Genomic DNA, 24,798 nt, shown 5'->3' with positions numbered 1-24,798 from the left:
GACACAGTGAGGGAGAGGGACAGTGCCAGAGACAGAGGGACAAGACCACTGAAGAGGATAACGACCATCACAGACTTAAAGTCAGCTTATCCAGACCAGTTTGACAAAATAGGCAATTTCAAGGGAAAAGTCAGACTCTATTTAAAAAAGGATGCTTAACCATTAATCGACCCCCCACGGGACTGCAGTATCCATATAAAGGACAAGTTGCTAGCAGAGCTGAATAAAATGGTAGAGCAAGATGTGATACGGAAGGTGGAAGAGCATACAGACTGGTGCTCCAGTCTGACATACAGCACCAAAAAAGACGGATCACTTAGGATATGCCTGGACCCTAAAAAACTGAATGCCGGCCTTCGGCGGTGCCCACACAAAATCCAAACTGTGGAGGAACTGAACCCAGAGTTTGCAAGGGCGAAGATATTCACCAAACTTGATGCAAAAGCAGGGTATTGGTCTATACGCCTGGATGAAGAATCACAACCCCTGACAACATTCCAAACTCCATTCGGCAGGTACTGCTGGAAGCGCTTGCCATTCGGTCTGAGTGTCTCTCAAGACCTCTTCCAGGTCAAGATGGACCAGATCCTGGAGGGGCTGCGGGGTGTTGTCAGCATAGCCGACGACATAGCGGTCTGTGGTGAAAACGAGGAAGAGCATGACAGGAACCTAATCAACCTGATGGAACGAGCCGTTGAGGCAGGCGTTGTGCTCAACAGTGAAAAATGCACAATAAAACAAGACAGCATTACATTCTTTGGCAACATGTACACAGCAAAAGGCATCAGGCCAGACCCAGCCAAGATTAAGGACATACAGAAAATGCCAACACCCCAAAACAAGGAGGATCTGCACAGATTTGTAGGGATGCTGACTTACCTGTCCCCATATATACTAAAGTTTGCGGATAAAGCTCACACCTTAAGGGGGCTGCTGAAAAACGAAGCACCATGGACATGGGACACTGACCACCAGGAGTGCTTCGAAGACCTAAAGTCAACAGTCGCTGAGCATGCCTGTCTGAAATACTATGACCCAAACACTCCCTTAATCCTCGAGGTTGACGCGTCACAGAAGGGATTGAGCATAGCCCTGGTGCAGAACAACAGACTCATCGCTTTTGGCTCCAAGACACTGACTGACTGCCAGTCGAGGTACAGCAACATAGAACGAGAGATGCTAGCTATAGTGTTTGGGATGCAGCGATACCACACATACCTTTATGGGAAATCTTTTATCGTGGTAACGGACCACAAACCACTAGTCACCATATGTGCGAAGCCACTGCATGCTGCAGCACCACGACTCCAGCGCATGCTGATAAAGACACAGGGGTACAACTATGATGTCATATACCGACCAGGACCCAAAATGACCCAGGCGGACACCCTGAGCCGTCTGCCAAACCCTGAGAACCACGGTGACATAGAGTTGGATGAACGCATTGATGGTGTCGATGCAGAGATCGAGGACCCACAGCAGTACACCATTGCAATAATAAACTTTTCCCCCAAGAAGCAGGATGCTCTTCGCACTGAGACTGCCAAGGATCCCCGACTCAACGCACTCAAAGATGTGATCCACCAAGGCTGGCCGGAGAACATCAAGGACCTGCCAAAAGATCTGCGTGCCTATTGGTCCTTCAGAGATGAGCTTGCAATAGAATCAGGAGTCATATTCAAAGGCAGACAGATACTCATTCCAAACTCTATGACTGATGACATACTGACACAACTACATGTTGGCCACCAGGGCATCGAGAAAACACGTCGCCTTGCAAGAGAGAGTGTATACTGGATTAAAATGAATGATGACATTGAGAGTGTGTGCAGGTCATGCAGGGTGTGTGTGGAACACCAGGATGCAAACCCAAAACAACCCCTTCACCCACACCACTTACTGTCAAAACCATGGCAGTCTCTGGCCTCTGACCTATTTGAGGTCAAAGGTCGCCAGTTCCTTTTAACTGTAGACAGGTACTCCAAATATCCATTAGTGGATGAGATACCTGTACCGGTGTCTAGCCATGCGGTCGCACAAAAGCTGCGATTGTACATGTCGTTGTTCGGACGGGTGGACGAAATCCCAACGGACAACGGGACTCAATACACGGGACAGGCTTTCAAGACATGTATAGCAGACTGGGGTATCAAGCACATTACAAGCTCGCCACACTACCCAAAGAGCAATGGGTTCAAAAGGCATGTGAGACACATCAAATCGATTGTAACAAAAACCCTGGAACATGGAGGTGACCTTCAGATGGCATTACTGCAAGTCAGGGCAACACCCATCGATAGCAAACTACCATCACCTGCGGAGCTGATGTTTGGAAGACCTATTGCTACCCTACTGCCAAGCAGAGCAGATCCAGGGAAGGAGGAACATAGGCTATACCTGGAACAAAGAGCAGAGGACATGAAGGAGCACCACGATCGTGGATGCCGCAGAGAACTGCCCCCACTCTGCCCTGGACAGCATGTGACGGTGGTAAACAAGGACAGAGAAACATGGCATCCAGCTATTGTTGTGCAAAAGTGCAATGAGCCGAGAAGCTATGTTGTACAAACACCAAATGGCAACCGGATCAGAGCCACCTGCGTGAGCTATAACCCACAAATATAGAGAAGCGTAAACCAGACCCACAGTACTGAGCAGCAGCACCAAGAGGAGGATAGTCACGAGGGTCACCATGAGCCACCGGACACGGCCACAACGCCACCCTGTGACACACTGTCTCCCAACAGCCCATAACCCAGACACACCAGACCACAGGCCCCCAATAGCCTAGGACAGAGGCACACAAGAGGTGGTAGGGCTATACGCAGGCCCTCTCACTTCAAGGACTATGTATAGTCCAAGTTATGTTGGTTCTTATTTAAACATTGATGTTATTGTTTTTGCAAACTAGACTAGTCACAGAAAAAAAAAAAAATATATATATATATATATATTTTTTTTTTATTTTTTTTACGGATTAAATATATATATATATATATATATATATATATATATATATATATATATCTCCTCTCTGAGCTGCAACCTTATCGTGGTAGAGGAGTTTGAGTGTCCCAATGATCCTAGGAGCTATGTTGTCCGGGGGCATAAAGCCCCCTGGTAGGGTCTCCCAAGGCAAACAGGTTCTAGGTGAGGGATCAGACAAAGAGCAGCCGAAGACCTTTATGAAGAAGAAAAAGCATGGACCCAGATTTCCCTCGCCCGGACGCGGGTCACCGGGGCCCCCCTCTGGAGCCAGGCCCGGAGGTGGGGCACGATGGCGAGCGCCTGGTGGCCAGGCCTGTTCCCATGGGGCCCGGCCGGGCACAGCCCGAAGAGGCAACGTGGGTCACCCCTCCAATGGGCTCACCACCCATAGCAGGGGCCATAGAGGCCGGGTGCAATGTGAGCTGGGCGGCAGCCGAAGGCAGGGCACTTGGCGGTCCGATCCTCGGCTACAGAAGTTAGCTCTTGGGACGTGGAACGTCACGTCACTGGGGGGGAAAGAGCCTGAGCTAGTGCGCGAAGTCGAGAAATTCCGGCTGGATATAGTCGGACTCACTTCGACACACAGCAAGGGCTCTGGAACCACTTCTCTCGAGAGGGATTGGACTCTCTTCCACTCTGGCGTTGCCGGCAGTGAGAGGCGACGGGCTGGGGTGGCAATTCTTGTTTCTCCCCGGCTCAAAGCCTGTACGTTGGAGTTCAACCCGGTGGACGAAAGGGTAGCCTCCCTCCGCCTTTGGGTGGGGGGACGGGTCCTGACTGTTGTTTGTGCTTACGCACCAAACAGCAGTCCAGAGTACCCACCCTTTTTGGGAACACTCAAAGGAGTACTGGAAAGTGCTCCCCCGGGTGATTCCCTTGTCCTACTGGGAGACTTCAACGCTCACGTTGGCAACGACAGTGAAACCGGGAGAGGCGTGATTGGGAAGAATGGCCGCCCGGATCTGAACCCGAGTGGTGTTTTGTTATTGGACTTTTGTGCTCGTCACAGTTTTTCCATAACAAACACCATGTTCAAACATAAGGGTGTCCATATGTGCACCTGGCACCAGGACACCCTAGGCCGCAGTTCCATGATCGACTTTGTAGTTGTGTCATCGGATTTGCGGCCTTATGTTTTGGACACTCGGGTGAAGAGAGGGGCGGAGCTTTCTACCGATCACCACCTGGTGGGGACTTGGCTGCGATGGTGGGGGAGGATGCCGGACAGACCTGGCAGGCCCAAACGCATTGTGAGGGTCTGCTGGGAACGTCTGGCAGAGTCTCCTGTCAGACAAAGTTTCAATTCCCACCTCCGGAAGAACTTTGAACATGTCACGAGGGAGGTGCTGGACATTGAGTCCGAGTGGACCATGTTCCGCACCTCTATTGTCGAGGCGGCAGTTCGGAGTTGTGGCTGAGGTCGCTGAGGTAGTTAAAAAGCTCCTCGGCGGCAAGGCCCCAGGGGTGGACGAGACCCGCCCGGAGTTCCTTAAGGCTCTGGATGCTGTGGGGCTGTCTTGGTTGACAAAACTTTGCAGCATCGCGTGGACATCGGGGGCGGTACCTCTGGATTGGCAGACCGGGGTGGTGGTTCCTCTCTTTAAGAAGGGTGACCGGAGGTTGTGTTCCAACTATCGTGGGATCACACTCCTCAGCCTTCCCGGTAAGGTTTATTCAGGTGTACTGGAGAGGAGGCTATGCCGGATAGTCGAACCTCGGATTCAGGAGGAACAGTCTGGTTTTCGTCCTGGTCGTGGAACTGTGGACCAGCTCTATACTCTCGGCAGGGTTCTTGAGGGTGCATGGGAGTTTGCCCAACCAGTCTACATGTGCTTTGTGGACTTGGAGAAGGCATTCGACCGTGTCCCTCGGGAAGTCCTGTGGGGAGTGCTCAGAGAGTATGGGGTATCGGACTGTCTTATTGTGGCGGTCCGTTCCCTGTACGATCAGTGCCAGAGCTTGGTCCGCATTGCCGGCAGTAAGTCGAACACATTTCCAGTGAGGGTTGGACTCCGCCAAGGCTGTCCTTTCTCACCGATTCTGTTCATAACTTTTATGGACAGAATTTCTAGGCGCAGTCAAGGCGTTGAGGGGTTCCGGTTTGGTAACCGCAGGATTAGGTCTCTGCTTTTTGCAGATGATGTGGTCCTGATGGCTTCATCTGACCGGGATCTTCAGCTCTCGCTGGATCGGTTCGCAGCTGAGTGTGAAGCGACCGGAATGAGAATCAGCACCTCCAAGTCCGAGTCCATGGTTCTCGCCCGAAAAAGGGTGGAATGCCATCTCCGGGTTGGGGAGGAGACCCTGCCCCAAGTGGAGGAGTTCAAGTACCTAGGAGTCTTGTTCACAAGTGAGGGAAGAGTGGATCTTGAGATCGACAGGCGGATCGGTGCGGCGTCTTCAGTAATGCGGACGTTGTACCGATCCGTTGTGGTGAAGAAGGAGCTGAGCCGGAAGGCAAAGCTCTCGATTTACCGGTCGATCTACGTTCCCATCCTCACCTATGGTCATGAGCTTTGGGTCATGACCGAAAGGATAAGATCACGGGTACAAGCGGCCGAAATGAGTTTCCTCCGCCGTGTGGCGGGGCTCTCCCTAAGAGATAGGGTGAGAAGCTCTGCCATCCGGGAGGAACTCAAAGTAAAGCCGCTGCTTCTTCACATCGAGAGGAGCCAGATGAGGTGGTTCGGGCATCTGGTCAGGATGCCATCCGAACGCCTCCCTAGGGAGGTGTTTAGGGCACGTCCAACCGGTAGGAGGCCACGGGGAAGACCCAGGACACGTTGGGAAGACTATGTCTCCCGGCTGGCCTGGGAACGCCTCGGGATCCCCCGGGAAGAGCTAGACGAAGTGGCTGGGGAGAGGGAAGTCTGGGTTTCCCTGCTTAGGCTGTTGCCCCCGCGACCCGACCTCGGATAAGCGGAAGATGATGGATGGATAGATGGATATATATATATATATATATATATATATATATATATATATATATATATAAAAATATACATATATATATATATATATATACATATATATACATATATATATATATAATTTTGGCGGCATTGTACAATTTATTGATGTTTGCACAAATACTTAAAAGTGATGTCGTTGATTTTGGGTTCTCTGTGGAATGTTATGTTTTTTGTGTTTATTGCAGAGAATTTATTATAACTAAGTTTACAGGGGAGGTGTTAAAACTAAACAGGGGGGATGTAGTGATATGTGCTTGGAACGGAAGTGACGTCGGGGGGGTGACGACGGACTGTTTTGAGTGTAACACCATTGTTCGGATGTTGGCTGTCATAACAAGCAAAGCTCGAAATAAAGCGTGCTTCCCAGTCATCACTATCCTGCGTATTATTCATCTGATAATACTTCAGGGCCTAAGTGTGATAGTTCAGTCTGAAATTTTAGTTTTTGATTACAACATTGTTAGAATAGGATATACAAAAAAACATGACGTCATATTTCCCTCTATCACTATTGACTCCCATTATAATTGCTATTCCTGGCATATAACCATGTTTTTTTATATTACTATGCTTTTCCATTGTCGACCAAATTAAGGTCATTATTTCCAAATAAAAACAAGAAAATATTGTTTTTGAGTGATTGCACCCCTTAACCACCAATTGGTGCCAAAAAAAAGCATAATTCTCAGAGCATTGATGAGCGTAAATGTGTTAAACAGCCATTAACCCGCTGAAATGCAGTGAAAAAGATCCTGGGCTGTTATATATAACATGGCAGATATTTATAAAAGACTTGTGAAGTCATGCCTGCTTTTTCTGTCATTCAATTTTTATTTCAACTTTCATTCAATATTTTGCATTTTCCCATTATTAAAGAACTGTTTTTATTTTTGACAAAATAATCTTAAAACATAAAAAACTGAAAATAATAAAAACTTTATATCAATAGATATATCTTAAGTTGTTAATACATTTCAAGCATTTAAAGTAACAAAAAAAAAAAAATCATAATTTCTGACTCATGATACTTATGAGCGAATCCTACAAGTACGTTTGTAAAGGTTATTCTTAAGCTTGTTCAAAGGTTAAGTCAGTTGTGCCCTGATCCACCTTGTTTTTTGTACACAGTGCATCCGGAAAGTATTCTCAGCGCTTTACTTTTTCCTCATTTGGTTATGTTACAGACTTATTCCAAAATGGAAATTTGTCAAATTTTGTTCTCAAAATTCTACATAAAATACTGCATAATGACATAGTGAAAATGTTTTGTTTTTAATAGACATTTTTGCTAACTTATTTAAAAAAAAAAAATTGAAAAAAAGAAAAAAAAAAAGAAAAACTTTAAATCACCTGTATTCACAGACTTTGCGCAATACTTTGCTGATGCACCTTTGGTAACAATTACAGCCTTTAGTATTTGTGAATATGATGATATTATAATATGACATTATGATAGCGTGACACATCTGTCTTTGAGCAGTTTTGCCAATTAGTCTTTGCAGCACATCTCAAGCTCCATCAGGTTGGATGGGAAGCGTTTAAGCGCAGCAATTTTCAGATCTTTTCAGATGTTCAAACGGATTCAAGTCTAATCCACTCATATACATTTACAGAGCTGTCCTGAAGCCATTTCTTTGATATCTTAGCTGTGTGTTTCTGCTAATATGCAAGCAATGGCTATTTTTCATTGACGTGAGTCAAGTTCAAGGGACATTGACGTAACATTTATGTGATTTTCTTTAAAACAAGAATGTATTAAGAGGTAAGAAGGAGGTGGTTTATTTTTCCCTTACCTGAGGAAAGAGTGGTCGTTCCTCCCTCTTCTTCTTCAAGCAGTCAGCCATTAGTCTCTTCATTGCCTTTGGGCAGTTGCTACGCACTTTGCTGAGGTCAGGGGCCAGATAACCTCGGCCCACCATAAATATGATCTGCAAGCGGGGTGCAAAGCAATGGCATCAAGAGTTACTACACTTGTGTACTTTTAACTCCAAGTCAATAATAATCACAATAATCATGAGAAGTAACCAAAGGCAAACTTTAGTATAGTCATGTATAAAGCGCAGAAAACTTAAATATCTCCACAAAACATACAAAACGAATGTCTGGCATGGAGAAGACAAGATAATAATGTGGTGGTTTGAAGTGTGTGAACGAAAAGTGTGTTTTTATTGTGTCTTGGTCTTACAAATGTAATTGGATAGAAATAGCAGCAATGTCATCATTTGTGGAAGGTTCTGGATAGTTCTTTATAACTTTAATGCAAAATGATGGAACGACAAACTTCTATCCACATAGCGAATACACAAAGGATTTCTCGCATTGGCATGGAAGCCACTGAAGTGAATTTGTAAGTTCTGTAATAAAATAGTTAAGATTTTTGCTTTCTTGTGTATGTCCATTGATTGCTTTTTAAAGCGTCTTACTGTATTTTGCGGCCTAATTCAACTCCCTGATTTAAAATGTGAATGTGACAGCCAAGCTGGGATTGGAAGTGTTCAATCATCTGACCTGGTCTCTGTTGTTGATATTGGAGTAGGGCAGCGCTCCTGACATGAGCTCGTACAACACAATGCCAAAAGCGTAAACGTCAGACTGGAAGCTGTAGGGGTTTTTGTCCTGCAGCCGGATGACCTCTGGAGCCTACGAGAGACACACATTGGTTTTTACCCCAAATATAAAGGAATATTTATAGAGATTAAAAAATATATACAGCCAATATTTTGAAAAAGTACAAACCCCGTTTCCATATGAGTTGGGAAATTGTGTTGGATGTAAATATAAACGGAATACAATGATTTGCAAATCCTTTCAACCCATATTCAGTTGAATATGCTACAAAGACAATTCTGTTCAAACTGATAAACATTTTTTTTTTTTTTGCAAATAATCATCCATCTTCTAACGCTTCTATCGTTGCGGGGGGCGCTAGTGCCTATCTCAGCTACAATCGGGCGGAAGGCGAGGTACACCCTGGACAAGTCGCCACCTCATCGCAGGGCCAACACAGATAGACGGACAACATTCACACACTAGGGCCAATTTTAGTGTCGCCAATCAACCTATCTCCAGGTGCATGTCTTTGGAAGTGGGAGGAAGCCGGAGTACCCGGAGGGAACCCACTAACTTTAGAATTTGATGCCAGCAACACGTGACAAATAATTTGGGTAAGGTAGCAATAAATACTGATACTGTTGAGGAATGCTCATTAAAGACTTATTTGGAACATCCCACATGTCTGCAGGCTAATTGGGAACAGGTGGGTGCCATGATTGGGTATAAAAACAGCTTCCCAAAAAATGGTCAGTCTTTCACAAGAAAGGATGGGGCAAGGTACACCCCTTTGTCCACAACTGCGTGAGCAAATAGTCAAACAGTTTAAGAACAACGTTTCTCAAAGTGCAATTGCAAAATTTAGGGATTTCAACATCTATGGTCCATAATATCATCAAAAAGTTCAGAGAATCTGGAGAAATCACTCCACATAAGCGGCATGGCTGGAAACCAACATTGAATGACCGTGACCTACGATTCCTCGGACGGCACTGTATCAAAAACCAACATCAATCTCTAAAGGATATCACCACATGAAGGAACACTTCAGAAAACCACTGTCACTAAATACAGTTTGTCGCTATATCTGTAAGTCCAAGTTAAAGCTCTATTATGCAAAGCAAAAGCCATTTATCAACATCCAGAAACGCCGCCGGCTTCTCTGGGCCCGAGATCGTCTAAGATGGACTGATGCGAAGTGGAAAAGTGTTCTGCGGTCTGACGAGTCCACGTTTCAAATTTTTGGGGGAAATCTTCGACATTGTGTCATCGGACCAAAGGGGAAGCGAACCATCCAGACTGTTATCGACGCAAAGCTCAAAAGCCAGCATCTGTGATGGTATGGAGGTGCATTAGTGCCCAAGGCATGGGTAACTTACACATCTGAGAAGGCACCATTATGCTGAAAGGTACATACAGGTTTTGGAACAACATATGCTGACATTTAAGCACCATCTTTTTCATGGATGCCCCAGCTTATTTCAGCAAGACAATGCCAAGCCACATTCAGCACGTGTTACAACAGCTTCGTAAAAAAAAGAGTGCGGGTACTTTCCTGGCCCGCCTGCAGTCCAGACCTGTCTTCCATTGAAAATGTGTGGCGCATTATGAAGCGTAAAATACGACAGCGGAGACCCCGGACTGTTGAACGACTGAAGCTCTACATAAAACAAAAATGGGAAATAATTCCACTTTCAAAGCTTCAACAATTAGATTCCTCAGTTCCCAAACGTTTATTAAGTGTTGTTAAAAGAAAAGGTGATGTAACAGTGGTGAACATGCCCTTTCCCAACTACTTTGGCACGTGTTGCAGCCATGAAATTCTAAGTTAATTATTATTTGCATAACAAAAATAAGGTTCATGAGTTTGAACATCAAATATCTTGTCTTTGTAGTGCATTAAACTAAATATGGGATGAAAAGGATTTGCAAATCATTGTATTCCGTTTATATTTACATCTGACACAATATCCCAACTCATATGGAAATGGGGTTTGTATTTGCAAACCATTGTATTTTGTTTTTATTTAAGATTTACACAACTTGCCAACTTCACTGGTTTGGGGTTTGTGTGTATATATATATATATATATATATATATATATATATATACACATACACATATATATATATATACATATATACATACATACATATACATATATATATATATATATATATATATACATATATATATATATATATATATATATATATATATATATATATATATATACATATATATATACATATATATATATATATACATATATACATACATACATACATATATATATATATATATACATATACATATATATATACATACATACATACATACATACACATATATATATATACATACATACATACATATATATATATATACACATATATATATATATATATATATAAACACACAGTATATATATATATATATATATATATATATATATATATATATATATATATATAAACACACATACAAAGACATGCACTTGGGGATGGGTTGATTGGCAACACTAAATTGGCCCGAGTGTGTATGTGAGTGTGAATGTTGTCCGTCTATCTTTGTTGGCCCTGCATTGAGGTGGCGATTTGTCCAGGGTGTACAGTGCCTTCAGCTCAAATGCAGCTGAGATAGGCTCCAGCACCCCCAGGACCACGAAAGGGACAAGCAGTAGAAAATGGATGGAGGGATACTTCTACAAAGCAGTTGTTCTTAAACTTTTTACACCAAGTAACACCTCAAAAATATTTTACTCTGCCACATGTTTATTTCATACTTACTGTTCGCTATTACATCACTGTTTCTCCCAACTTAAAATTAGGAGGGTAGTCTAGTCTCCCAGCAGCACCCACGAAAATCAAGCAAATGTATTGGTTTTGTAGCTCCAGATCACAACAGAAGTAATTTAAGAAAATGTATTACATAAAAAAGGTGTCAACGAACTAAAATTATCATTCCAATGCACCAGTATGCACATCTCAATACCCACTGTATATAATTCTAATAACTAATACAGTTCTGGTGTTGCTGTATACCATCACAGCAGGAACCCTTGTCGTACCCCACGTTATGAATCAATGCTCTAAAGATTACCATCCACAGTATGGAGCCAGACAGCTGTTCAAATTGGTGGGAGCCACTCCATCGGGACTTGACTGTGGCCAGGCCAAAGTCACCAATCTTCACTGTCAGATCCTCATGGAGGAAAATATCTGGGAAGGATGTATTCAGGGAAAATTGTATTTATCATAACAATATGACATGTTCTGATGTAGCTGGGATGGATAAAAAAAAACTATTCTTAGAACTCTTTGACTGAATGGTCATGGAAGGGATACTGTTGCTCTTCAGATCGCGGTGGATGATGGACTTAGCGTGCAGGTAACTGAAGAGGAAAAGGCAATGTTTGTACCAGGTGTATAGAATTTGTTTTTTGTTTTTTTTTAAAGGAGAAGTGCTCACTCCATGCCCTGAGCGGTCTGCCTGGCGATGTCGATGAGCTTGATCATTTCAAACTTGGTCTCGATGATGTGCAGATGGTGGTACAGGCTGGAGCCTTCACACCACTGGGTGACAATGGCCAGCTGAGGCTTAGTGGTGTAGCCCATGAACAGAAGAATGTTCACATGACGCGTTTTCCTAATAAACAAAACATAATCATGTGGGTAGGGCATTTTTTCCTAACAACTAAAAAGTAGGATGCTTTTTAGGTTACCTGAGGACTCCTACTTCATTCTTGAAGGCCTGTAGCTGCTGAGGTGTAGGAGCAGTGACATTCAACATTTTCACCGCCACATCACCTAAAAACATCAGGACATTGTTGGTGAGGATATTTCCACTCATTTTGTGGGACAAGAAATTGCTATCAGACCACACAGAGCTCTGTCAAGATTGGCATTAAGTGGCCACAATTATTATGTGCGCTATTGGGATCCACTAGATGTAACATACATCGATATCTAGAATGGAGTGCCGACACCCACTCACCCAGAAAATAGGGGAACATTGAAAGATTACTTACTATGTGGGCAATGACAGACTGCATGCCAAATGGCACACTTCCACACTTACTTTTATGTATACTGCGTACTTAGTTCTTGAGAGAGCACATTTTGACAGTGCAATGGTCGACACCAACTCCAACCCAACTCCAATGGTGATTGGACACTTTACGTCTGAGCTAACAGGTGATGTTAGTTCCCATTTCACTACATAAGCAAGGTGGTGACTATTGGAAAGTAGCTTACCACCACCAGGTGTGAATGAATGATGGGTTTTCACTTCTCTGTGAAGCGCTTTGAGTGTATAGAAAAGTGCTTTATAAATAGAATCCATTTTTATTATTATTATTATTATTATTATTATTATTATTGGGGGTGCTCCAGAGCTGTGTATCGAAAAAGTATGGCCGACTCGGTTTCCGACTTGGTCCCAAACATGACGCCCTGCCTTGTCGTGAGGTGCTTTTGACCAATCATTTAGGACAGGGGTCGGCAACCTTTACCATTCAAAGAGCCATTTTGACCCATTTCACAAAATAAAGAAGACAATGTGAGCCGCAACTATTCTCGCGAATATCTGCTGGTGGTCACCCATATAACAGTAATAAGGGCGTGCCTTGAAGCCACTGTCTTTGACGCCTTCTACAACATGTACAGACAGCTTACCAGTCCAGGAACATGTTGTATGTGGCTTCCGCAGATGTACGTACAGATTGCAAGGCATACTTAGTGATACAGGTTACACTGAAGGTTGTGATATAAATAACTTTAACACTCTTACTAATATGCGCCACACTGTGAACCCACACCAAACAAGAATGACAAACACATTTCTGGAGAACATCCTCACAGTAACACATTATAGACGCAACATAACAATTACTCAGAATGCCATGCATCCATGACTATTTCAGGCTATATTATACACCCCGCTAGCACCAAACCCCGCCCCCCTTACCCCCCCCCCCCCCTCCGTGCGTCGATTGAGGTGGGCGGGGTTGGGGGCGCAGGGGTGTATAATATAGCCTGAACGAGTCATGGATGCATGGCATTCTGGGTAATTGTTATGTTGCGTTTATAATGTGTTACTGTGAGGATGTTCTACAGAAATGTGTTTGTCATTCTTGTTTGGTGTGGGTTCATACTGTGGCACATATTAGTAGGAGTGTTGAAGTTGTTTATATCACAACCTTTAGTGTACTCTGTATTACCCAGTATGCCTTGCAATCTCGTACGTTTGACGATAGAAGCAGCGAAATGCATGCCGGCACGCGGATAGCATTGCGGAAAGGTGGGCGCAATGACATGTTGTAGAGGACGTTAGAAGTAAAGCCATCACGGCACTCCCTAAATATTGTTGTCTGAGTGAAAATCGGAGAATGTTGACACCGTGTGATGTCCGGAAGAGGCTCCGAGAACCGGAATCACCCCGTAACAATCGTGGAGGGACTGCGATTGTGCAGCTGAGCCACATCAGAGTGGCCAAAGAGCTGCATGCGGCTCCGGAGCCGCGGGTTGCCTACCCCTGATTTAGGATATTGTCTGGCCACACTCTCTCTGATTGGTCAAAAGGCCCTCACGTGACTACAGGTTCTCATGTTTGCTTTCAACTTTGAAACCCAGTTTACCATACTCTCTGTACACGACTCTGGGGCGGTCATCGTCAAGCACTGCACACCCACCATTTTTGACTATTTTGAATGCAAAATCCAGGCATTTCATTGTGCCGTACTTCCCTGCGTAAACACACATATGCACACAGAAGACTGAGTGTAAGTGCGGAAAGGGGGAATCAATATACAGTGTAATGCTGTAGCTACGGTTGTTTTGATCTGGGTCTTACGTTGCCTATTCAGATAGTGATCATTCATGAGTGAGATAAGCCAATGTCAAAACCAACCACGTGCACTTTCAACTATTTCCTTATTCTCTTTTATTACATACAATTGTTTGAGCAAAACAAAGTGATTAGTAAACAATAACTAAACAAAGTCAAAAACTAATATCTACTATTACTAATCCAATGTTGTTTGCCCTCAAAGTCCTCCTGTGTCGAGGGAATTATTCCCTAAACTTAAATATTTACAAAAACAACTAAAAATTATTTTGACAAAAAAAAATACAATCACTCCAACATTGATTATATAATGATAGTACCCTTGGTATCAAGACCAGCAATTTCTGGATAGAGTTGCCCTCTTACGTATCATGGGAAGAATGCACCACTGCTGAAACACCAACAGTCTTTGTTATAGTATCCTCTCTCTAATCTTTTATGAATCCACTTGTTGATTTCTTGGTAATAGCTGCTTGCTTTCTTCTGTAATGCAGTTCCACTTACACTTCTTGACAACCCCATATTCACGTGCTTCTTCTTCATCTGTTCACTACTTTCACTGCCACGGTTTGCTTTTCAGCCACACTGCATTTTGACGTACTTCTCAGAGTGAACTTAAATGACGGAGTATGGAAGTGCACAGATAGAGACAACAGAGTAGAATGCATTCTTTTATTATATTATTATATTGTTGTCTGGAGAGGTTGCCATTACAGAGGTATGTCAACCATCATGTGTTTTCAGTCTACTCATGTTATGAATTAGGTCGCACACCTCAGTACTTTCCTATCTAGACTTTTGAGTGACTGAAGTGTATTTACACTGTGAAGTACAATGAAATGCAGTGCAGTGTCAGTATCCAGATGTTGAACACAAAATGGCCAAGATGAAGTTTGCTGGACACTCAGCGTGTATGGAATACATATTACAGTAGATCCCTGCCTTCTATGGGGTCCGGTTCTGAACCCACAAGCTTATGGCAAAAATGTGTGAGTAATTGAGACGCCCAAATTAATGAACATTTTTGACTCACAAATTGCGGTCTTCTTTCCAAACTTGCCTGCAATTGCTCACTTGCAAACAGTACCAGTTGAAGCCATAAATATGTCTCACTCACTTATTTGAAAGTATATAATGCTTCGGTACCCACCACTATTAAATAATTATGTAAGATAATTGATGAACGGAAAGATTTGTTAAGCTTTGGCAGAGTCAGAGAAAGTTATATACAGTATATATTTTACTTTTGCTTAGCCTCACACAGTCATGTTGCGTTCAGGCATGGTCGAACAAAGTGCAACATCTCAACACTTAAAGAAATACCATTATCAGTAAAGCCTAAATACAAACATAAACATTGTGGGCTGGTAGAGTACATAAATGTTGTAAATTGTAACTGTATTTTTATTTATTATAAATTATTGCTGACGATGGATAAATTAGATATGTTTTCTGTGGGAAAAAGCCCATTTTGGAGAAGAAACTATAAATAAGAAACATCCTTATTAAAAATCTGCATTGTGAAAGTGTGGAGCAGCTTATAACATAGTAAGTGTAATGATGGAAGTATTCAATTTGAAACAGTCTGATGTGAGTAAGACTAGCGCTCTCCTTTTTGCCTCGATTGCTGAAGGACACAATTAGTAAGCAACTGACTGATTGAATTTTTAAATACCATCTGATATTTGAATTTTTAATTTAACAAAACAGTTAACATCCAATAGGTTCAGTGATATCTTAACAGTTATAGTGCAAAGTGTTATTTTTATAAAGTTCTGTACTGGTTTTGTGCAAATGAAACTAATCTTGAGTTCAGGACTGTAAAAGGCAAAGCATATTTACTGAAAAAAAAAAGAACATCCATCCTACCATGCCACTTTCCCTTGAAGACCGTCCCAAAGGAGCCAGAGCCTATCCTCTGACCCAGAGTGATCTGACCCTCTGGGATTTCCCAGTCATCACTAGAGTCCCTCCTCCCCAGTGTTTTCTGCGGAACAGAACAGGGAGTTAGCAAATGTACCTCAATCAAGAGAGGACATATTTTTGGTATTGTTGGCCGATTACCATCTTATTGCGGTCCTCAGATGACGACGACGATTTACGCTCTCTCTGTGGGCACGGCGACTTCTGGACAATCTTGACGTTGGTCAGAGAGCCAGGTAGTGAAGCAGGGGGAGTGGCTGACAGTCCGGTGGTGGACCCTGATGGGGTGGGATGGGGGATGGTGGTGAGAAAAATCAAGAGAAGAAATTATGATAGGTTGGCAGACATCAGGTACAAAATACCATTTTGACCTTTTGACTGGGTGTTTACATACAAGTGAAAGGAGAGGGCGCGCTTGATTGGATGGCAATATTTATAATTTCCCAAGATACACAAACGACCAAAATACACACATACATACTTTACTGTTGTAGTTTATAATGTATGAGAACCCTATAAACCTAATATCCAGATGTATTATATAATTGTAATTTTTTTACTAAAAACTGCATTTTTTTATACTGTATTTCGGTGGAAGACCAAGAGAAGGTGTTTATACATACACACACACACAGACACAGACATACACACACAGAATTATATACATGGAAAGCATACAATATAAATGCAAACAATGCATCCCGTTTTAAAGATAAGATTTTTTTAACACTAAATTGCACAGAATGCGAGAAAAATTACGTTTAAAATACAATCCACTAATAACTTTTTTTGTACTTGATTGGCGGGGATTTTAACCTTCAGGGGACATTCGATTTTAATTACCTTCGAAGACAAACAGGATATAAAGATGCCTTTTAAGGGTGTGAATAGATTTCCAAAACTAAAAATAAAATGTTTAACTATACATGATATTATAAAAACAACTTTCCTGTTTGGTATTTTTGTTTAGGGCTGAAGGAAAAAAGGGAAAAAACAAATAAAAAATAAAAAAAAATGTTTTTGTGCCCTTTGAAAAAGGAAGGACTTAAGTTTCCTCTTTGGCTTTTAGTTATTGTTGAATAACTGCCAGTGTTTTGTGCACCTGTGAAAGAATTACACAAACAGTTTTGCATTTAAAATGACAAAAAAAGTCACAAAAAAATTTAAATCACAACAAAATATTTACCAAAAAAGCCAGCCTTTGTCCCCAGAGTGTTATCCAACATTCAGTTGTGTTTATATAGTTCAAAATCAAAGCCATCCATGGACTATGGATGACCTAAACTTGGCAACCATCTGTACTTTGAATGATTAAATGATAAAAATCACCATGTGCATAATAAAAAGTGAATAGAGCCAAATCAGCATAATGGTGTAACTTACAGGCGTCGTCAAAGAACATGAGGGAATTGTGATGAGTGGGGACACAGTGGATGAGACACAGGGCTAAAAGGTTGGTGTTTATGTGTGAGGGGGTTGAGAGTGAGAGACAAGGACACACAGAGGGCCTAACTACCTCGGAACACAGGCTCAGGCTCAAAATCAAACACTATGTCATTGGGATAGGAGTATAGAAGGGGGCTTGAGGTCCGTGTTCGATGCTTCCTCAAGCAGCGGGCAGGGTGGGTCGGGGGGGCTGCAGGGCAAAGAGAGACAGACAGACCATCACTGCTACTCACCCTGCCCCTCTCACCCACAGCTACAGCTTTTGGGTGGAGCACTCTCCAAAACATACCACATCACAGAGTGTTAGCCGGCTAACCGGCTATAGCTTTATGAATCATTTGAATTTGTTGGAATGAATAGAAACAATGCATTAGTCCAAATCATATTTAGGTATTAGTTTTCATCAATACAACTACAATATACAATTGTGTGTTGCATAAAGAATAAAAATAGCTATAGCACTGTATTAGATCAGGTCTGCTCTTTTTTTTGCATATTTGAAAAAAATATATATATCAAATATCATATATCAATGAGTCATTTTGAAATCAAAGCCTTAGATAGAACTAAAACATTATCTTTATCATGAGGATCTTAAATATGTCTCAATTTAATGTAAAACGAGAGGTGATGTCTGTTAACAATTAATAGTCAACTTTGTGTCCTCACAGCAGCTCTCAATCAGTGGTCGTGTTGCAGGAATAACAGCTTAGCTTCTCGGGTCATAACACACACGCACACACATACATACATACACACGCACATAACAAAAGACCAGAGTGCACACAGACGCGGGATGGTGAGAAAAAGCTCAGAATGTGCTTGGATTCTTCCAAAAGGATTCCTTACCTCCATCAGACCTTGCCAAGCCCTGATCTCGAATCAGGTCCTGAAAAAAGGAAGAAAATGCACATTAAATAAATTAAACGTCTTTATTTTGACTGGAGATGTACGACCAGGCTGCTCGAGGACAACAAACGCAATGCAGTCCTGCAAGGTTTAACAACAGAGTACAACATCCATACATCCATTTTCTACCGCTTATTACTGTTGGGGACTCGGGGGGCGCTGGTGCCTATTTTAGCTACAATCAATAGAAAAATAATCAAACTTTACGTCGACAGGCCCAGTCTTTGGCGCCCTGCCAGTAAGTTCACATTTCACTAACAGTAATAAGCAGACTGCAAATCTACTTTATCCACGGTGGGTTGCCAGTGTGGAGCCCTCAGAGTTGCAACGTCCTGACGACCAACCAGCCTGCTAGCCTCAGCCATACACAAGACACATTACTATCAAGGCATACTGCAATGTCGTGTCACATTGAAGACACAAATACACTGATAAAAAGGCCGAAAAAAACATTACCTACCTGTAAAACGACATCTGCCGTCTGTCAGAAAGACTAAAAGAAGGGAGTCTCTACCGTAAAATCCGGCCTATAAGCTGCTACTTTGAACCCTGCAACCTTTTAAGACGGAGCAGCTAATTTGTGGATTTTTGGTGGTTGTAATAACAACTTTTTAAAAAGGTTTTACCGTACAACTAAAATAATTTATACTTACTAAACCGTCTCAAGTGTGATGTGTGTAGTAGTATTTTCAAGCATTGTTGTATGGCTTTCGTGATGTAATGACGCTAGCGCTGTTACCATTAACTAATGCAAGCACGTTTACAAGTGTCTGTGTTAGCATTATCAACTTACGACATTATTTTTCTATTGTTTTAGTTTCACAAATTTTTTTAGTAAAACCACCAAGACGTCACCGTAGAGTTATTGAGTCTGTTTAGCTGATTTACAACTTTATTGTAAATATTGGACCAAATCTGTAAGAAAAAATCCCAAAAAACACTTTCGAAAAATACAAGTCCCAACTCAAGTTTCCTAACCAATGTGACAGTGTAGGGCAGGGGTCAGGAACCTTTTTGGCTGAGAGAGCCAAAAAGCCAAATATTTTGAAATATATTTCCGTAAGAGCCATATAATATTTTTTTAACACTGAACACAACTAAACGCGTGCATTTTTAAGTAAAAGCAATATTTCTAGAGTCTAATAGGTCTCTTATTCTTTGTAATAACATTGTTATTCTGAAGCTAACTGTGGAGGGGGCGTGGCCTGCGGGCCTGCAGCGACAGGTGCGTAGATGGCCCACCTGGGCCTTGTTATTTAATCACCTGTCACTCTGTTATAAGCAGCAGCCAGGAGGAGAAATGGGGTTGGGGATGGAAATACAATTGCTGGAAAATAACTGAGAGATTTATTGAAAAATAAAACAGTATTGTAACCCTGAAACAGGCTCTCATGTCGGTGCTTGGGGGTCTGAAGAACCCCCAGGAGGGCAAGCCCCACACTAACAAATATTATAAATAAATAACTTCTTACCATTGACGCAACTTCTTGAACAGGTGCGGTTGAAAACGGATGGACGGATTAAAAATGCACGAGAATAATTTATATTTTGAACATTATTTTTAACACTGTGATTACAAATGGAATTATTCATTACTTATCGTGTTAAGCAACGTCAGCTCAGATTTATCAGAGAGCCAGATGCAGTCATCGAAAGAGCCACATCCTGCTCTAGAGCCATAGGTTCCCTACCTCTGGTGTAGGGTGAAGAGATGTAGTAAATACAAGTATATCTAAAACAACCACTGATAATAAAGGAATTAATATGAAAATTATAAAAAAGGTAGAGATATATCAGTAACTTATTTCAAGCGGGAAAATTCCCAGATAAAATAAAAACAAGCTCAAATAATACTGGTTTTCAAGACAGGAGATAAACATAAATTTAGCAACCATATCCATCCATCCATTTTCTACCGCTTATTCCCCTTTGGGATCACGGGGGGCGCTGGTACCTATCGCAGCTACAATCGGGCGGAAGGCAGCATACACCCTGGACAAGTCGCCACCTCATCGCAGGGCCAACACAGATAGACAGACAACATTCACACTCACATTCACACACTAGGGCCAATTTAGTCTTGCCAATCAACCTATCCCCAGGTGCATGTCTTTGGAAGTGGGAGGAAGCCGGAGTACCCGGAGGGAACCCACGCATTCAAGGGGAGGACATGCAAACTCCACACAGAAAGATCCTGAGCCCGGGATTGAACCCTGACTACTCAGGACCTTCGTATTGTGAGACAGACGCACTAACCCCTCTTCCACCGTGAAGTCCTTCAGCAACTATAGACCAATTTATTTTCTAGCGCAGTTTTCTCAAATTGTAGAAAAAATATTTAACAACAGATTCGACAAATTTATAAACACGTATTAAGTACTGTCAGGTAGCCAGTGTGGATAAAGAAAAATTATCTCAACCCTAATTGAAATAACTGAAGGAATCACTAACCCATTAGATCATGAACAATGTGCTGCTGCGGTTTATAGAGCTATCAAAACGATTTGAAACGATGAATCACAATAACCTAATCAACAAGTTAGAATGGTACGGCATACGAAGTTTTGTTTTGAAATGGGTGAAAAACTACTTAATAGTAGCAATAGTAAGCAATGTTGAAGCCTAAGACGGTGGTGAACAACCTGTGGCTTGTTAGCCATGGAGATATTTCAAAAATCTATGAAAATGGAAAAAGATGGGGGGGAAATATAACTTGTTTTAATATGGTTTCTGTAGGAGGACAAAACAAACATTACACAAACCTTTCTAATTGTTTTTAAAGCCAAATGTATAATATGTTTGTGTTTATGCTTCACTGATAAGGGTATTTGGCGAGCGCTGTATTGTCCTAATGTCGGCGGTCCTTGAACTTACCATAGTTGTGTGGACTGTGACGCAACAGTTTGTTTAAAAGTATAACTTTCTCTGACGCTGCCACAGAAAGACGTGTTTTATGCCTCTCCATCTTTATCTCATTTTGTCTACCACCGTTTATATGTTGTACATGAATGCACAAAGGGGAGCTTTTTTGATGTTATTGACTTGTGTGGAGTACCAATCAGGCAAATTTGGTCAGTACATGACTGCAAGGTAATCAATGCTAACATGCTATTTGGAATAGCTGTATGTACATATTGCATTGTTTTCCTTTACTTATGTGCTATTTGTATTTAATATATATTTGCATGTCTCATGACACATTATCTGTATCTAACATTGGGTACATTTCTGAAAGTTGCCTGCCATGTTGTTCCAGACCACAGCAAATGTTACCCAGCTTGCCAAAGATTGCAATAAATAAATATATTAAACAAAAGACAGCCTACCGTTTCCTTTAAGTTGGACACACACCTTTGGTCATTCAAAGCCAGCAATTTCCAGGGATTATCTCACCCTCTGAGAAGTTTTCGTTTTACTGTTTTTTTTTTATGTTTTCCAATGTTGTGAAAATCTGTAGAATAAAATCTACATTTCAACAATTTTGTCGAAAAAGATTTGAGTCAGCCTGCGACACAGTCATTTTCATAGTAGGCTAATATAGCTAATATAGACACATCATGCGTTTCCTTCATTATAACATTTATACGAGGCGTTTAATTTTTTGCGGCTCCAGACAGATTTGTTTTTGTATTTTTGGTCCAATATGGCTCTTTCAACATTCTGGGTTGCCGATCCCTGTCCTAAAAGATTACACATCAGAGCGTTTGGGTGTAACTTGTGGTGTACCCCATGGGTCAGTTCTGGGACCAAAACTATTCAATCTATATACTGTATGAATGAAATCAGTAAACCCACAAAAGACCTCAAGCAACGTTCCCTCTAAGGTACGCACGCGCCTGTGCAATTGCAAACTGCTCACGTGTCCTCTGCGCATGGCAAATCTAGGCTGCGCACAAAATCGAATACAAAGATAAGCGCATAACAGTGTGCACGTCTGCCGTCGCTCACATGTGCGCCACTGAATGCTAAAGGAGTTTTGGCGTTTGCTCACACATGAAAAATTGGAGGGAAAATTGACCTCAAGTTAAAATTATTTGCAGATAACACGACTGCATTCTGCTGAGCGGAAAACCTAAATGAAGTAATTAAAATTATTTTGGCAGACATAAATAAACTAAAAAGATCCATCCATCCATCCATTTTCTACCGCTTATTCACTAAAAAGATGGTTTAATAAAAATGAGGGAACATTCTGTACAAACAAGGGATGTTACAATCAGTGTTTTATGCTGTCGAATCCGATACGATTATTCATAAGTGAGATTGGCTGACATCAATACCGATGACATGCATTAACTGTAAATTGTTCCATTTATTCATTGTGAGTGCTGCGGCTGCACAATTAATCAACATCAAATCGACGTCTTACTCTGTGCATTGCTCTCAGATCCCAAGTGTGTTTATTTACCAGTATAATTAACTGAACACCATGAGCCCTCTTTCAGTCATTTATAAAAGGCAGAGAGCAGGGCACCATCCTTACACACACATGAAGCACGTACAGACAGCCTCCCTACTCACGACTCGCCAGCGAGAAAGGTTCAAAGTAACAAATATTAGAAAGAAAAACAATTATCACAGAGCCAAATGTCCCGTTTTGGTAATATTTCAGCTTGAAATTGGATGGGTAATATTAGTTAATCAAAACGGCACACGAGCAAGAATCCCGTGATCACGTGATGGCAAAAGACAAAAAAAACAACATCCGACCTAGTTTTTCCCAGCTTGGAAAAAACAGCACTTTAACGTTCAGTATTTATTTAAGTAAAATTTTTGATTACATAAATTAGTCTTTTTAATTTTGTGTTTATTTATTTAGAATAACCGAGTCATTTAACTTCCAATTACTGCTAAGGAAAAAACTAACTTGGGTCACTTTAAGAGTTATTATAAGCATATGGTAGTCACTAAGTATAACAAAAAAAAACAGTTCAATCAATAAACTCAATATTGTTTAATAACAATATCTACCACTTTCATGGAACAGGAGTAGGATCAAATACGCTCTGCTTCTTCCTACTCCTTTTTGGACTTGTTGGATTGTTAACATGACATCACGTCCGAATCACTTAATTTGCGTTGTGGTCAAGCCAGCAACTGTTCTCAATCGGTACTAGACTCCATTTAGCCTTTTTAGAAGAAAAATGCCCTACGCTTGTGTTGTTTTCAGCTGTAAAAAACATGCAAATCACAAAAAGGATAAATGTTTCTTCAGAGTTTCTTGAGAGTAATCAAGAAGGAGGAAGAGAGCAAAATTACATCAAATGACACTAATTCAGATTAGGTGAATTATTATGGACTCTTGCTATTTTGGAAGTTTGGGAAATATAACTGTGGACAAAAGTAAGTGTTGTAAATATTTTAGAGTTGAGCACTCACATCAATGTTGACAGGCTCAATGGTGTTGATATGGACGTTGGGGGCCGACGATGAGCGGTCCCGCTGACCAAACTGGTTGCGGTGATCTTCCTCGCTGGCCCGGAAGTTAGGCGGGATAGGTATGGACTTGGACGGAGACAGAGTGGTATGGCACATAGACCTGGAGACAAGATGAGGTTTGTTAGTAAGTACAGTAACTGTAAATAAATAAATAAAAAACGCCCAGCTGATTTTTATTCGACAGTACATTGGCAGTTCTAATGGTGAAGAACACAACACACAATCATTTACTACAACGGGAATCAAAAAGCCCTTTTCATACAGTATTAAACTTTGAGCTGATCAGTAAAAGGTGCGAAGCTCACCCAGTGGAATCGGATGGGGGGAGTGATGGACACACTTCGGACACGGGGGTGGTTCCCTCTGAAGAGATATCCTCCTGGGTCAAAGGATGATGCTCGAAGAACTTTGATACTAACAGCAAGCTGCGCAACGATAAGCCAAAGACAAAAAAAAGGTCAACCATGTGATTGTAAAACTAAACAATATTTTTGATCAACAGTGCTAGTTTACAGTTTAATGCTATGTAGTTTCTACAAATAAAATAGATGCAAAAATATTACATTGTAAACCAGTATTAAAAACATGTAATTTTAAATAAAACTCTATTACCAGTGTTTTCGCTACCATTATATTAGACCAAGAAAATCAAGTTGATTTAAAACAATTTATTTTATTTTATTTTCTCTTTTTGGCATATACATTTGGTATATGCACTATTAT

The 24,798-nt window shown here is 41.6% G+C and overlaps 1 protein-coding gene across 3 annotated transcripts in view; it reads right to left on the bottom strand.

Annotated features, from left to right (window-relative positions):
- The window catches only part of braf (B-Raf proto-oncogene, serine/threonine kinase), a 51,090-nt gene that overhangs the window by 5,302 nt on the left and 20,990 nt on the right, over positions 1–24,798 (bottom strand). For 2 of the 3 annotated variants that reach the window (XM_061913247.1, XM_061913249.1), the window contains exons 7-18: positions 24,381–24,500; positions 24,016–24,175; positions 18,577–18,616; positions 17,798–17,917; positions 16,423–16,559; positions 16,228–16,345; positions 12,236–12,320; positions 11,983–12,159; positions 11,859–11,905; positions 11,614–11,732; positions 8,469–8,600; positions 7,754–7,888 (exon numbers count right to left, since the gene is read on the bottom strand). In XM_061913247.1, the coding sequence (XP_061769231.1) occupies positions 7,754–7,888; positions 8,469–8,600; positions 11,614–11,732; positions 11,859–11,905; positions 11,983–12,159; positions 12,236–12,320; positions 16,228–16,345; positions 16,423–16,559; positions 17,798–17,917; positions 18,577–18,616; positions 24,016–24,175; positions 24,381–24,500 (1,390 nt within the window). The remainder of the gene's footprint in view (positions 1–7,753; positions 7,889–8,468; positions 8,601–11,613; positions 11,733–11,858; positions 11,906–11,982; positions 12,160–12,235; positions 12,321–16,227; positions 16,346–16,422; positions 16,560–17,797; positions 17,918–18,576; positions 18,617–24,015; positions 24,176–24,380; positions 24,501–24,798) is intronic. The other variant, XM_061913250.1, reaches the window with a different exon arrangement.

This window comes from Nerophis ophidion, linkage group LG10, assembly GCF_033978795.1.
Source record: "Nerophis ophidion isolate RoL-2023_Sa linkage group LG10, RoL_Noph_v1.0, whole genome shotgun sequence".
In the NCBI taxonomy this organism is placed as follows: Eukaryota; Metazoa; Chordata; class Actinopteri; order Syngnathiformes; family Syngnathidae; genus Nerophis; species Nerophis ophidion.
Note: the sequence above shows the minus strand (reverse complement) of the source record. Positions and strands in the feature narration are given on the sequence as shown.